Genomic DNA, 15,843 nt, shown 5'->3' on the forward strand with positions numbered 1-15,843 from the left:
TTGATCAAATGGTTAAATCAAACTGACCCATGGTGGAAAAGTTTTACACTTTCCCATGTTAAATGCCACCCAAAAGTTTACATAAAAAGAGAACCAATTTACATCTTCCTTTCCCATAGTTCACCTCAATCCAAACATTTTCAAAAAACCTCAATCCAAACATTGAAAACCACAATAATATGAAAACCATTATCAGCACTAATTAATAATAACCATAGCAATAATATTGGAAGTACAACCGAATAACATAAAAAATACCAACACGACAAGTAATAAAAATGCTACATCCAAATGACATATCATTGTATATTCATACATACCAAGATGGATATGTATCCAATACCCACCAATTTATTTGCAAATTGCAAGTTCGAGCCAACACCCCGACTTATAAAAACATGAAAATGAACCATAGCACTCATCAAACACACACAGCAGATCATTATGATCCTTAACGAATACGCAACAACTAAACACATTAACTCACTAACTCAAGTGAGTCCCCACAATGCTTATATATCATATATATATCCCATTATCCAAACTTGACACCCACTTCTTACCTAGCAACTTTCCCAACTATATAGTCTGAAGCATTATGTAGTATCATTTGCAACCAAATGATGTTGTTAACAACGATTCTTATAGGTGCATCATCATGACACCTCCCCTGGATATGAACGAACCATTGTAACACCACCAATCCTAAAAGACACAAGCTCCAACATGACTGAATGATTAGTCTTTTATTTATCACCACCTATCCACCCCAATGGAACCAGACAAGGCATTTACTTCTTAAGAACTTTGAACTGTAAAGATGCTTGTTTATCTTCTTTCGTCCGGGCTTGAGAGACCTCAGCATAATCTTGTAATAATTAGCAAGAAAAAAAGTTAGAATTATTCAAAAATTAAGCAGCAGCAGACAAAATTCTCTGAACTTCCCACCACAGTTTGAAAGTTATTTCTAGAGACCAGGCCCAAACAGAAATATTAGATATTTAAACCAAAACCAAATCAGCCTCTTGAAAATACAAGATAAAGCTGTCTGCAATGTATCCACATAGGGTCTGATTCTTTACGGATTCGGTCACAGTGGGATCTTCAAAGCCACTAAGTCGCCCGTTTTACCAAGACTAAAATTCAACAGCAGAATATAGAGGTCTGATTTGCAAATTTTAAGTCTTACAAAGTCAAAGATACCAACAAAATGAAGAATAAATTGGCACTTACCTTTTGTAGTAGCAACATCCTGCAACAAGTCAAGACCAAAGGAACTCCAACAACATCCAATAACAAGGCCGCAAAGCTGGAGTTTGAATGAGTAGCAAAATGATGCAGCCCATCCACAATAATCCTTCAAATACATAATTGTGTTAGCCATCCGAAAAATTAAACAGAATGAAAGGAAGACATCAAACAAAAAGCAATTAATCCATGCCACAACATACCATCTATACTCTCATACTGACATCACACAAAGTAACGACCTGTCCAAATTGATTGTCCTTGAAATTTCTCAGGATGAGGAGGAAACTGCTGATTTCCATTCGTGAGCTGCTGTTGAGGTTGCAGCTGCTGATCTGCGTGTGATTTTAAATGCTCGTATGTTTGACACTCATGCCAACCATTCTGTTTCTCAACCTGAAGAGGCACAGATGGAAATTGTTTTCCAGGGAAGGGAAAGCTGACCGTCCCACTAAATCCATTGTTACTGACTTTATGAGAATTTGATTGAGAGTAAGCCAGAGGCCCAGTGGGGCCTAAATCATTAGATGATGAATCCAAATGATATCCATCCAACCAACCATAATCATCCATAATAGGATTCCCGCTTATTGAATCTGAAATAGAGTATTCACTACCTTGTTTAGAAGGAAAGGAACTAAAGCCAGGAGGAGGTCCAAGGTGCCTAGCAGGTCGACAGACTGGGGATTTTCTCAAAGTAGCTTGCAAGGCTGATGTTGTCATCCCAGATAAATTATCAGTAATTACTCCAGAAGATGCAATAGCATCAACTTTGGATTGTACCACAGATTCTGAAGCTTTTGGGAGACCGTAAAACACACCATTACTGTCAGCAGCGACAGATTGTTGAATTGGAATAGGGAGTGCTGCGTGGTTTGGGAAGCCTACAGCTTCTTGTAGGCCATCTTTCATTACATGCCTATTCTCAAATAAGGCAAGACCTTTAAAATTGTTCTTAAGAGAAATATCCTCCTCAATCCACCTTGATGTTTGCTGTGGTTGCAGGTTTTGAGGCATCATACTGCTAACAGAAACAGGCGAAGTTTGAAGGTTTAGATTATTGAGAGGGTTGGAAGTAGAATTGACATGAAATTTTAAATCCCCTCCAAATGCTTTTAGAGCAGGCTCCAAACCATCATGGGGAGCCCATGATGAGACAACCGCATCAGCTCGCGTCTCAGACACAACAGGCTTGAAAACAATAACTTCATCATCCTCATCTCCCTCCATATACTGGTCTTGGTTTAATTGAACAACTTCGACAATTGATTCGTCTCCTGGATTTTCTTGCAGCAAGTCTTCTGCATTGAGCATGCCTGAATAGGAGGTAGTAAGAACAAAATCTTTTGAGGCTTGAGGCTTAATACCAATTGTAAATTTCTTCTCCTTTGAATCAAAATATATCACTTTCTGATCAATGCTAACAACATTTGCTAAAGCCTTCCCTGCAGCTAAAATCCTTTTGACCCTAGGTTTTCTTTCTTTTTCACCATCATTTCCAAGGGAATGCTTCCTAGAAAAATCCAAGATAGTTTGTGCAGGAAGCAGTGGAATAAACCCCCTTAACTCAAAGTCTTCAAACAAAGCAAGTCGGTTTTCGGTTTCCCCTTCTTCATACCTGCTCATGTTATTAAAGCAAGACTCATCCTCGTTAATAACCAACATAGGCCCAACCAAAAGCAGTCTATTCAAAAGGGATATATAATGGTTCCAAAATTTTGATCTGAGAGTAGCCTGATTCTCATCGACGTCATTACCTTTGGCTAGATCTGGATAACAAGCTAACCACTCAACAAAAACCAAAATGCCGGGTAAAAGATAACTAGAAGATGGATCACGCAGCTCAGCACATCTCTCTATTATGTAACCCATCAATTGAAATGCCGCAGCAAATGCATTCTGAAGAAGAACAGCACGCTGTACAATTTCGGCATAAGTTTGACCTTCAGACTCCTTATTCACATTATAAATTGTAAATACTATGATACAGACAATTCTGACAATGAAAAGCCTATTATCAGCAGCATCAATGCCAAAATTCAGTTCTTCATCTTGCCCTGAAGATAGAAGTTTACGCAGGCCAGCGCTAACAACAGCAAGAACTTCATTGAAGGTCTCGAGGCTATCATCACAGTATAAGAAAACCAAAAAAAATGACAGTCAGAACAGATTAATCACTAGCAATGACGCACCTAATAACATACGAACTGAAAATGTTCAGAATATATACCTTGTACGAGTAAACAAGATTCCATTTAGACGGACAAAGCGAGTACAGAAGTATTTAGAAGTTTCTCGTATACTGGATGCTCCTTCAATTCTAGGACTAGCATCAACGCTAGCTGCCTTTGTTGAAAGTTTTGCTTCGACTTTTCCTCTTCCTTTGCCAGTTGGTCTTGCTGAAGATTCCTTGACCGCGAGAACTTTGGCATCAACAGGTAGCTGAGAGAAACTTTGACGATTCTATCATTGAATTGTAAAAATAGCTAGTCAGAATTATATCATAATGCTAAATATCACGGTAAGAGACAATAAACAAATTAGACAAAAGGGTGAAAAGTAAAAACAAAAAAATCAAGACAACCCAGACACCAACACATGAAACAAAACGTAGAATCAACTCAAGGCCATTTCATTAAGCTCCAATATGGTCCATGCCAAATAAACAGACTGGCTTTCAAAGGGCTGCTCTTTTCATCAATGCATAATATTTAAATATGGGCTTTAAAACAAGCAAAAACATAATCTGAAATGTATAGCCTACACAATTATAAGAAACTAACAGTAAAATTGAATGCATCTCATACTCATAATAATAAATTAGTACGCATGCAGAAATTGAGATAGAAATATCCATAAGATGAGGAAAACAATGAAATACGAAGTACAAACTACTCAATAACAGTTTCAAACATTCTGGACGAAAAAGTGGAACATCACAAGAGTAGACACATGGTCGCATTACCTTCTCAAAAGCAACTATCAAGTTTTCTCTTGCAGTTGTAAATGGATTATCCACAGCCAGACTACGAAAATAGCGATAAATAACCACCAGCTCATCTCCAGAATATGAAGCCAATAAAGCAAGCTGATAAGAACATAAAAGTAAAAAAAATGGATTATGGCAACTATACACCACAACTAAAATATTAAGCAACATTTAAAATATCACAAGAATGCAAAACCTGATGATGGGGATTTCCACTAGAAGGCAAAATAGATGCAGCTTGTAAGTAGTAGCTAGAAGCTGCTGTGAACTCCCGGTTTATTGAGTCACCTTCACCATACATTCCTTTATAACGAGCAAGATCACCCAAGTATATCAGGCAACGATGACAAGATACTAAACCTATCTTCATATCAGCATATTTCTTTCCATCTTTCTCCATCACAATCCGATTGTCTGCATCCTCAAAGTGACCAAGTGGAAGCCCATACTTTGCTCTGATTTTCATGATAAGATCATGGTAAAATCCTGTTGCCTCTGAAAGGAAAGTCTTAAACTGCAGCCTTATTTTAGTTATCCGATCAGGTCGCGCATGGACTTTCCCTCCCTGAGACGGGTTTGATTTTGCAGAAGAAAGAGCGGCATTGAAGTATGCCCTAAACTCCTCAATCCGCTTATAATGCAACTGCCAAAGAGCAAATTCAATATTGTGCTGCTCAGAGAAAGCATGATCCTCGAGAATTATTGCTTCATAATTCTCACGCATTTGTTGCCAAGCATTTGGATCTGACGGGACTCGCACTTGAGCAGACCTCCTGCGCTTACTCTCCAATTCGAGGTTCTAAGTAACAAACAATTGAAATGTTATAAACCAGACAATAATCTCACTTAAAACTTATGGAAATAAAAAAGGGCACTGGGCACTCATTTATCTATCACACCAACCAACCAGATTCCTACTATATTTAGCTTAGCAGACTGTAACAGACTTACACCGACAAGACATTGATTGGTTATCTAGTATCTATCTACTTTCTAATATTAATGTTTTCAGCTTAGTGAATGACCAAAAGAGAGAGAAATGAATACCTTTTCATAAAGGTGTTTCGCACGCTCCCGTGATGAGGGAGCAGACATGTTATCCATTTTTACTATCATCATCCATCAATTATTTGTCGATTAACTCTATACACCAGCTACATGAAACCTGCAAATAAAAAAATTACACAAATTTCTTCTTTCAATGATTTCATAGAGATTACTTTACAAGTAACCGACATCACAAGTAATACTGCTGTCACACAAATTCCGGCAACAATATCAGAACCAACATAAAAGTACCAGATCATAATTAAACAATACACACATCATAAAGCTCTTTCGAAAACACATCATATAACTAAGCTTTTCCAAAGTACAACACAAAAATAAATTCAAGTCAAATACGGACTTAATTTGACTGAAGTAAGATTGTACCACATGCATAAAGCCCTTATAACATAACATGATTGTAATTGTACCCTAAATCATTACCCAAGTTAAGCTAAGTTATTTAACCTTAAAACAAAGTTAGTACTTTCGGATGCATTTTCGCATAAATTAGTAAAACCCCATGATTAGATTATCGAAAAGGGGATTAAATAAAAAAACATATTAATGATTATTCAAACCTACCGAATAAAATTAAAACTTTAGCTCAATTTAATTAAAAAAATAAATAAATAAACTATGCAAATTGAAAACCCAAGACATTTCCTTCATTCACAATCCCAATGAATAAAATCAAAAAAAATAAATAATCAACACTCCTCAAAATTAATACTGGATCTGGAATATCAATCAACAATTGAACGTATATGAACCAATCACATCCAGAATTTTCCAAAAAAAAAAGTAAACGCGTCGGAAAAAGGGGTAAAACTGAAACAGATAAATTGAAACAGACCTGATTGATGAGATGAAATCAAGACATGGGAATGAAATTAAAGGGAGAATGAAGAAGGGTCTTCGCTAGGGTTTCGTTTCGTTGTGTGCGATAGAAAGTGATTTATTTTTTATTGTTTTTTTTTTTTCGCGTGTGTTTGGGGTTGAAAAACAAATAGGATGAGATTAGAAAATTCAACTTGCTTCTCTCTCTTTATATATACCAGTGAAAAGACGAACACATGTGTTCTTTTAATTGCATTAAGATCTCTTTTTATTGCATTAAGATTTGATTTTTTTTTTTAACAAGCCAAAATAAGATATATTAACAATAAATTTTGTTTTCTAGCACGTAGCAAAAGAAGCAGAACAAAATTACAACAACCAATACAGATAAGTCAAAAAAATGGTAACCAACAGTCAGCCTATCCCCAAACAAACAACGGGTTGGTGCGGCCACATATGATAACCAAAAGAAAAGTAAACATTCTTAGCTTTTAACTAGGTAAGTGAAGTGATTTTTACCTTTTCCAAAAGCTGCATAATTGATTTAACTTTATTGGAGAACAGCCGATGGTTTCGTTCATTCCAAAGGACCCAAATACAACAAAGCCAAATCATATGAAGGAATGAATAGCGAGGAGTATATCCTCTAGTAGAAAATCTAAATTGATGAAAATGATTGAGAACATGTTCGGGATCCACAGAATACACGTCAAGCCATTTTTTCACGTGTTGCCAAAGAGAACCAAAAATAGGACAATGAATAATTAAATGTGTTGCTAATTCATTTTGACTGCACCCTGAAACGCAAAGTAGAGAGTCGAGGGGAATAATTCCACGTCTCCTTAAGTTGTCCTTTGTTGTCCACTTATTGCGGAATAGACGCCACGCACAGATAGAAACCTTCAAATGAACACTTTTATGACACACTGCGTCTGACACGTCATCATGAATGTAACGCCCCAATTTTATTTAATTATTATTGGTTGATTTAAAGTCTTTTTATATATGATTTTATATAATTATGTTGATTATGTGGTGTGTTATATTTTATTAAATGAGTTATTTTACTATTTAATAGAATAAGTGAGAATTTAGAATATTTGGAGTTCAAGGGGCTGATTTAGAAATAAGGAGAGTTGTGTGGAATTAAGTGGAAATAGAAGAAGTTGAATTAGGTTTAGAAAAAGAAAAGTGGAAAGTTAGAATTGGGAGAACCATTTTTTAACGTAGAAGCAGCTTTTTGAGAGAAAACCAAGAGGGAGCCAAGAGTAGCCAATAGAAGATCGTGTAGAGCTTTGTTCATCAATCAAAGGTAAGGGTGAGGCTAACTTTCAATAATTATAGTGTATGTAAATTCTGAAATTGAGTTTAACATGTTGTGGTTGGGAATTTGAGGAATTGGGAATTAGGTTTTGAGAATTGCAATTAGTTGTTAATTGAATAGAAAATCCATAGAATTTGTGTACATATGGTGTTCCGATTATAGATTATTCATAGTCTAATGTTCCAGTCAGTTTTGGGGTTGGGTAAATGAAAATTGGGATTTTCGCTTGAAAAGTCGGTGTCTGAACGTTTTGCAAATAAGTGATTGTGTGAGGTTTTGGAGATCGATTTTTGGGTGGTTGAAACTTGAATTTTTCTGTAGATTATGATAGAGCCAAGTGTCAGGAGTGTTTAGGCGAAAACGGCATCGAAAATGGGTTAACGGTTTGATTTTTATGTGCGAAAACGTGAAGGTTGAAAATCAGAAGTCGTCTGTCGAATCTGGAAAAATCGTGTCACGATAGGAGACCAACGTGCCACGATTCTGTCACCAAAGAATCCTTAAAAATACAATTTTCTTCACTCCAATTGCTTCCAAACTTCTTCCTAAGTGTAGGGACTTTATCCTAACCATCTAGAGATGTTTTTATGAAAGAAATAACTTTGTATAAAGGGTCTAATGAGTTCTGAGTTGGTCTTTGGGGTAGAGATGAAAGTTGCATATAACTATATTTTTTTTGTAGTGAACCTGAATTAATATGAATATTGTCGTTGGATAACTTGAAATACTTATATTATATGAATGTATATGTTGATGAATTATTATGTGAATATATACTCCGTTGATGAATTTCGTTGTTAAGAGTCGTCGTGTCACAGTTGACCAAGTTGTGGAGTAAGTCATAATTATGTATGCACAATTGTTGTTGTCGTTGTCGTTGTCATCATCGTCCGTGTTGTTGTTGAAGTCGTAGTTGAAGCTGTTGTTGGTGACTGTTTATGTTCAGGTGTTTTGTAAGAGGTGGTGTGTAACAGCCCGATTTTTAGCTAGATTTATTTTAATTACTTTTAATTGTGTTTGTGTGTGATTAATTGTGCTTGTGTGTATTTAATTGTCGTCGGGTGCATTTACGTGGATTACCGTATTAGAAGGGTATTTTAGTCATTTGACGGGTAAGGGTAAAATGGTAATTTTGGTGAGAATCATTTTAATATTTAGTGAGAACCCTTATTTTACTAAGTTGCTAGTGTAGTGATTAGTTTTTACCGTTAGTGACCGTTCGTTATATTTTACCGTTGTTAGTAATTACCGTTGAGTGTATAGAAACTTTTTGGAATTATGTTAGAATGAGTTAAGCCCATTAGAATTGGAATTGAGCTCATTAAGGGAGATAACATTAAGGTTGTCATAGGAAAATATCTTTCATTCACTTCACAAAACATTTTCCTAGAGAGAGAGGGAGGTAGAGAGAGAGAGAGGTGAAGAGAAGAACAAGAGTGTTGAAGGGAAAGCTTGGGGAATCAATTTGGGTGACCTAGGAGCTGAATTGAAGCAAGGGTTAGAGATAATCAACTTCAAAGGTAAGGGGGTTAGTTATTATCATAATCATGTAAAATCTTTGCATTTTCTCATGTTGTATGAAAATGGGTTGGTGAACAATTGTTGTTAAATTCGTGCTCTTGTTGTGATGCTATTTTCTTGTGCTTGAATTGATGATTATGGTATGTTTATGGGTGAAATTACATGTTTCACAGTATGTATAAATGTTAAGTTATGAAATTATGCTTAATTGATGAAATTTGATATGTTTTGATTGAAAAGAGATGTGGTTATTGTTAACTGATGCTATTGTAAGTGAATTATGATTTGGGTATACTTAATTGTGGATTGATGATGAGAAATAAATTGTTGTTGGTGGTTTTGTGAAATTGGTGAAGTTGAGTTAAGTGTTCATGTGAAGGACCAAAATGAACTTTTTGATATATATATGGTTGTTGACTGAAATTTTGTTATTGTTGGATGAATTGAACCTATGAGAATTTCTGTTTTCATGTTGTGGTTATGTTAGTTGAGTCGTTTGGGAGAAAACGGGTTTTTCGTGTGAAATGTCGATGTTTAAGCGTTTTCGCCAATAAGTGATTATGTGAGGTTTTGGAAAATGACTTTTGGGATGGTTGAAACATGAAATTTTTATAGATTATGTTAGAGTCAAGTGTCAAGATCGTGTAGGTGAAAACGGCATCAAAATCCGATTAACGGTTTGCATTTTACGCGCGAAATGGTGAAAAACGCACTTTTTGGAAAAGCTGTAAGCGAACAGGCCAGAAGCACACTTCAGAAGCACACTTCAGAAAGAAGCACACTTCAGAAGCATACTTCAGAAGCATGCCAGAAGCTTCTCAAGAAGCGAAATTGCCAGTTCCAACATCCCCTGTTTCGCGTTCTTGCGTCTTTTTCACCTATTTCTGTTTCGAATTGGTCTTTGGTGTAAACATGAAAGTTTTAGATAATTATGTTAGCTTTCTAATGGCTTTGGTTTGACGTCCAAATGATTTTTAGAACTTGAGTTATGATCAAATTACTACACATGGGTCAAGTGAATTTTTGTGAAAACTTATCATAACTTTTTCTTTGAGCCGTGGAACTTTTTCAAACTTGAATTTGGGTTTAATGAGGTACTTAGAGTGAATAATTGAGCATGCATGTATATGTTTGAGGTATGATGACTATCGTGAGAAACGTATGCTAATTGCTTGGAATATAAGAATTCTTGAATTGGTAAAATCAAACGTGATGAGTGATGTTTGTTGATTATTGAAAATCATGTAATTGATGTTGGATGACATTGTTGATTATTGGTAAATATTTTGATGTGTGATGATGAATACTATGATTTATTTGTGTGGGCATGTTTTCTTGATAATGCAATGTTGTGGAGATAATCAATATAATTGGGTGTTGTCCTATATATTGAGTTGAGATTGTGAATTGTTGTCGCATTATCGAGTCCTTATACATGCCCATGCATCATAGTCGTTGTTGCTGTAAAAGAGTTGAACTCTTTTACTTCGAGATTATTGTAAGGCAGGTGTGAGCCCTTACATTTGATGTGCAAGTGGCATCGAAAGGTGACGACCTTGTTGAGATTTGGTACCGCATGCATTTATGTGTCCATAAGTGCATATCATAGCATGAGTCCTATGTGAATTGTGTGATTGGTGATGATTTGAGATGAATGAATGTTGATAATGATTGTCTATGATTGATGTTGTGAATGAATATTTATGATTGGATAATTATTCATGTGATTGATATATGTGGATACGAACTATCAAGTTGTGGTATAAGTATTTATGCATGACTAATATTATTCAAGTACATGATATTATTTGATTTGATTATTATCTGGATTATGATAATGTAATGCTTACCCCTAGTGGTTTCAACCGCCTACTTGCCTGTATGGGTGAGTAGACGTTGTGCAGGAGTAGTCTCGGTGAGTCTTTGCGTGGGATATCGGGAGCTTCCTCCGATATCGGTGTTGTGTCGGCTCTGATCTAGGCTTGTCGTGTCGGTCTAGATTAGGTTGTTATATTTTTCCTTTGAATTATTATTTTGTTGATGACTACCCGTATATTTGGGTTTTGAGATTTATCTTTGGGATATGATTTATTTGCTCATGGCATGTATATATTTGATCACTCTGATTTGTATTCCGCTGTAACTGTTGAGGTTTACATACATGTCTATCGTTTTTTTTTTGAATTTTGAATAAGACGTAATCTCTATTTCTTGAATAAATGTATTATTCGCATGTTTAATTGCTTTAATAGAAATAGGAGCGTTACATGGTGTACTCTTACGTTGTTGTTTTATAAGAGGTGGTGTACTCTTATGTTGTTGTATAGTGAGAGGTGTTGTACTCTTGCGTTGTTGTTTTATAAAAGGTGGTGTACTCTTACGTTGTCGTATTATAAGAGGTCGTGTACTCTTACGTAGTTGTATTGTCGGTTGACGTTGTCGTCGTCGAATCGTTGAAGTTGTTGTTGATGACAAAACATGAAATATTAATGTTGGGTTGCTACATAGTGGCATTTGTCGTTGTGTCGTGCATTGTCGTAGTAGTTGTCGTTGTTGATTGAGTGGTCAGTGTTTGTTGTGGTTGAAGAAACATGGAATATTAATGTTGAACAATTTGTTATTGTTTATATTGTTAAATGTCGTTACTGATTTATATATCTATTATTTATCGATTGTGAATCTCATCTCTTCTGCTTGGAAATGTTGCCTTCTTATGGTAACTTGCAGGTAGCGAAGTTTAGTAGAAGTGGTGGCTCAAGTGTCTTAGGGCTCTGATACGTAACGGGATGGGAAATTGTTGTTATGTTTTTCATTACTTATTATCAATTTTTGGAACATGTTGTTGGAGCTTTCATTGATGTTGAATAAATCCCTAAAGATTATTTATGTTGAGGCCTTTGTGCCAGATTTCTTTTGAGGTTGTTTATTGTTAATTGATAAAAAAATATTCCGCTGCGAAGTATTGATATATCGTTAGGATGAACCAATAATCCCAAGGCTTTTATCTTCTTTTTTAAATTATTTTCTTTTAATTAAAAATTCAAACTTTTTAACCTTTGAAACTTTCATCTAATCATTATTAAAAGTTAATTGAATTCATAACTCCATGTCGAAACGATACTCTTTTATTACTACACCGGTAGAACCGTGCACTTGCGGTTTTATCCCATCAAGTTTTTGGCACCGCTGCCGGGAAGTTATTGTAATTTGATTAATTTCTTTTTCACGGTTAGACTGAGAAAAAAAAATATTTTTCTTTTTCTTTCTTCTTTTTATTTCTTTATTTTTTACGGTTAACTTCTTGGGTTCTTATTCTTTTATGCAAAGAAACAAAAGTCTTGGTGAATTCGTTCCCGAGATCGATAAATTCTTACATAAAAGAAGATGAAAAACACATAATAATAATGATATGGCTGAGAAACGTGCTCTCAAAGAGTATGCAATCAGATCTTCAGATGAGTCATACGATGCTATTGTGTACCCAACGGTTGAGGGTAATAATTTTGAAATAAATCCTGCACTTATTTACTTAGTGTAGCAGAATCAATTTTTAGGATCACCCACTGAGGATCCGAATTTTCATATTTCAACTTTTCTAAAACGCAGTGGAACCTTGAAGGCAAGCCAAGAGGCCGTAAGGCTGCACCTCTTTCCTTTTTCCTTAAGGGATAGAGCTAGTGCTTGGTTTTATTCATTGGAAGTCGGTTCTATCACTTCATGGCACCAAATGAGGCAAGCTTTTCTTGCCCGATTCTTTCCTCATTATAAAACTGTTCAATTAAGGAATCAAATCACACAATTCACTCAAAAAGATGGGGAATCTCTTTACGATGCGTGAGAGCGTTTCAAAGAAATGCTTAGACTTTGTCCCCATCATGGTTTAGAGAAGTGGCTTATTATTCAAACTTTTTATAATGGTCTTTTGTATACCACAAAAATTTATGTTGATGCAGCTGCAGGTGGAGCTTTGATGAATAAAACTTACACAACAACATATGCTTTGATCGAGGACATGGCACAAAACCACTATCAGTGGACAAGTGAGAGAGTCATCACTGCTTCTTCACCCTCTAAAAAAGAGGCAGGTATGTATGAAATTTCTTCCCTTGATCATCTAACTGCTAAGGTTGACGCACTCACACAAAAATTTGATAAAATGAATACTAGTGCTGTCACACCTGCCCCTGTATCACCTCCTTATGAAGTTTGTGGTGTATTTGCCATATTGGCATTGATTGCCAACTAGGTAGTGTTGTTAGAGGTCATGAGCAAGTAAACTATGCTCAATATATCAAGGGTTTATAAACAACTAATTTTTTTGTTTGAAACCCCTCAAAATCTTTTTGGACAACAAACAACACCATCCAGTTATGCAAACAACCAAAGAGTTCCTCAAAAATTCAGCTTGGAATTTTTTTTAGAAAATTATTTTATAAATCAATCTGAGCAACTCCAAGAGCTTAAAAATCAAACTGAATTTTTGAATGACTCTCTTGTCGAACTTACATCGAAAGTAGACTCCATAGTTACTCACAGTAAGATGCTAGAGACTCAGACATCTCAAGTGGCTACTTCCTCTCAAACCTCCGAAGTCCTTCTAGGCCACACCGAAACCAACCCCAAAGACCATATAAGTGCAATTACTCTTAGGGATGGTAAACAATTAGAGGACCCCGTTGTGAAAGTTAAGAACAATAAAGGAGAGATAGGGAGTGATGAGCCTCAAAGTGAGAAAGCCATAGGAGAGAATGAAAAGCCATTTGTTTCACCACCTCATGAGCCTAAAATTCCATTAACGAACGGGTTTGATGAGTCCAAGTTAGATAAGCAGTTTAGGAGATTTATTGAAATCATTCAAGACAAATTGCCACGTAAGGATCTAGGGAGTTTTTCCATACCATGCGTCATAGGATCCGAGATTATAGAAAGAGCCATGTGTGATTTGGGAGAGAATGTTAGTTTGATGTCATTGTCCCTTTTTGAAAGATTGGGTATAGGATAAATAAACCACTTTCTAACCGTCAAGATAATGACTCTATACGAGCGCTTCGTGGGAGGCAACCCATGAGTTTTATTGCTTTTATTTTGTTTGTTTTGTGTTATTTTAATTTGTTTTGTAGGTATTTGTCCAAATATGATGCGAAAAAGTGAAAGAAATTTGAAGTCGTTGACTAGAAACCAAACCCACCCAAAAAAAAAAAAATCTTCCCTCTTTTTCCAAAGAGTTGGCACGGCCCGTGCCTGTGGTGGCACGGCCGTGCCAACCCATCATAAAAAAAAAAAAAAAATTTATTATTTTTTTTCTTCCCTTGTTCAAACAAAATAACCTCTTTCATCATTCCTCCATAACTCTCTCCAAACTTCACCAACATTCATCCACCCAAACCTAAACCAAGTCAAGGGCAGAGGTAATTGGGGCCATTTGTGAGTTTGGTGCTTATTGTTGGGGGATTTCTAAAGTAACTTCATCAGAAACTACTTTAGAGGCTTTCTACAGATTTGGCTCAATATCTGGAAGTTCACCAGAACACTGACTGATCAGAGTCTCTAAAATAGATGTTTCAGACTCTTGGTTGGTTGAAGTGGGGTGAGATGATGATGATTCATTATTCACATCAGCACGAATAAAGTTGAGGGGTTGAATCAATGGTGGTTGGAAAGGATGGTTAGGGGTAATCTTTCACAGACTTTGATTCTCATCTCAGACATACTACCTATCCTTTCGTCAACACCGGGGTTCATTGGCTCATATGGAATGTTTTGAGTAGGCTTTTTGTGGAGTTTCGTGGATGGTGAAAGGCCTTTATTTATGGTTGAGAGGATATGGAGGTTGAATCAGAATCTACTACAATAACATTAGAGTGATGTGAAGAATCAGGATTACCTTTATCAGCTTATGGAGCACCAGCTCCTGAATCAACTGCTTCATCCTCTTGAACTCCGTCAGTAGCTTTCAACATTTCACCAGATGCTACCAGCTGTTGAAGATCCTCAGTAAGCTCAATCCCCAATTGAGCAGCTTCAACAGTTGATTCTTTCAGTAGATGCTCAGCAGGAACTTCAATATCCTTTGCTAACTCCAGGACCTTCTGAAGTGTAGCAGCATCTTCAATTCTCTTATGCCTTAATAGAATATGATTTAAAAATAGAATAATATAAGTTGAGGGGCTGTTTTGGAAATTAGAAGAGTTTAGTGGACTAAGTGGAAATAAGATAAAGTAGGTTAAGGATATATATATATATATATATAAGGAAGGGTCAGAATTTAGAAAGAAAAAAAAAAAAGAATACGTGAAAGCAGTTTTTGGGAGAAACCAAGAGAAGAGAAGAGTCAGAGGAGAGAAAGCGGTAGAGTCTTACATCGATCAATCTAAGGTAAGGGTGGGACTAACCTTCACTAATTCTAAGTGTATGATTCTGAAAATTGAATTTAACAGGTTGTAGGTTGTAGTTTTGGGAATTTGGGAAATTAGGGTTAGAAGTTGTAATTGGTTGATTTAATAGTAGAAATCTGTTGAATTGATGTAGAAACGGTGTTCAGACCTTAGATTATTCATAGTACAATGACTAGAATCAGTTTTAGGGTTAGAGATATGGAATTGGGAGAGTTTTGCTGAATTCTGTGTTCTGCCCGTAAAGCAGGCCGTCAACTTATATCATCAACATATATCTCCACAATAAGAATGTCTTTCTTGAAAGTCCTTCTGAAGAGTGTTGTGTCAACTTGACCTCTTTTAAAATCATTTTTAATCAAGAAATTACTAAGTCTATCATACCAAGCTCTAGGAGCTTGTTTCAAGCCATATGGTGATTTCCTTAGTTTATAAACATGGTCAGGATGCTTAAGATCCTCAAAACCAGGTGGTTTCTTGAC

General features: G+C 35.9%; 1 protein-coding gene and 1 non-coding gene across 2 annotated transcripts; both read right to left on the reverse strand.

Annotated features, from left to right (window-relative positions):
• Positions 1-243: 243 nt before the first annotated feature.
• On the reverse strand, positions 244-6,316 carry LOC25480553 (protein SMG7). The gene is made up of 8 exons (XM_024774481.2): positions 6,141-6,316; positions 5,285-5,402; positions 4,434-5,036; positions 4,214-4,336; positions 3,479-3,711; positions 1,452-3,370; positions 1,234-1,357; positions 244-868 (listed from the first exon to the last, which is right to left on the reverse strand). The coding sequence occupies exons 2-6, from the start codon at positions 5,354-5,356 to the stop codon at positions 1,474-1,476; spliced, it is 2,928 nt and encodes a 975-aa protein (XP_024630249.1). The 5' UTR covers positions 5,357-5,402; positions 6,141-6,316; the 3' UTR covers positions 244-868; positions 1,234-1,357; positions 1,452-1,473.
• A 6,428-nt stretch (positions 6,317-12,744) lies between these two features.
• LOC112418185 (small nucleolar RNA R71) lies at positions 12,745-12,851 on the reverse strand. Its single transcript, XR_003008434.1, has one exon. It is a non-coding gene; the product is annotated as a small nucleolar RNA R71 (small nucleolar RNA).
• Positions 12,852-15,843: the final 2,992 nt, after the last annotated feature.

Source organism: Medicago truncatula, chromosome 3, assembly GCF_003473485.1.
Source record: "Medicago truncatula cultivar Jemalong A17 chromosome 3, MtrunA17r5.0-ANR, whole genome shotgun sequence".
Lineage (NCBI taxonomy): Eukaryota > Viridiplantae > Streptophyta > Magnoliopsida > Fabales > Fabaceae > Medicago > Medicago truncatula.

What these genes read in the sequence shown, in the direction of transcription:
- LOC25480553 (XM_024774481.2), bottom strand. Translation starts at nt 5,356, where the DNA reads ATGATGATAGTAAAAATGGATAACATGTCTGCTCCCTCATCACGGGAG. An exon ending in GTGGAAATCCCCATCATCAG is followed by an intron (nt 4,337 to 4,433) that starts GTTTTGCATTCT and finishes TGTTCTTATCAG; the next exon opens with CTTGCTTTATTGGCTTCATA. An exon ending in TGATAGTTGCTTTTGAGAAG is followed by an intron (nt 3,712 to 4,213) that starts GTAATGCGACCA and finishes ATTCAATGATAG; the next exon opens with AATCGTCAAAGTTTCTCTCA.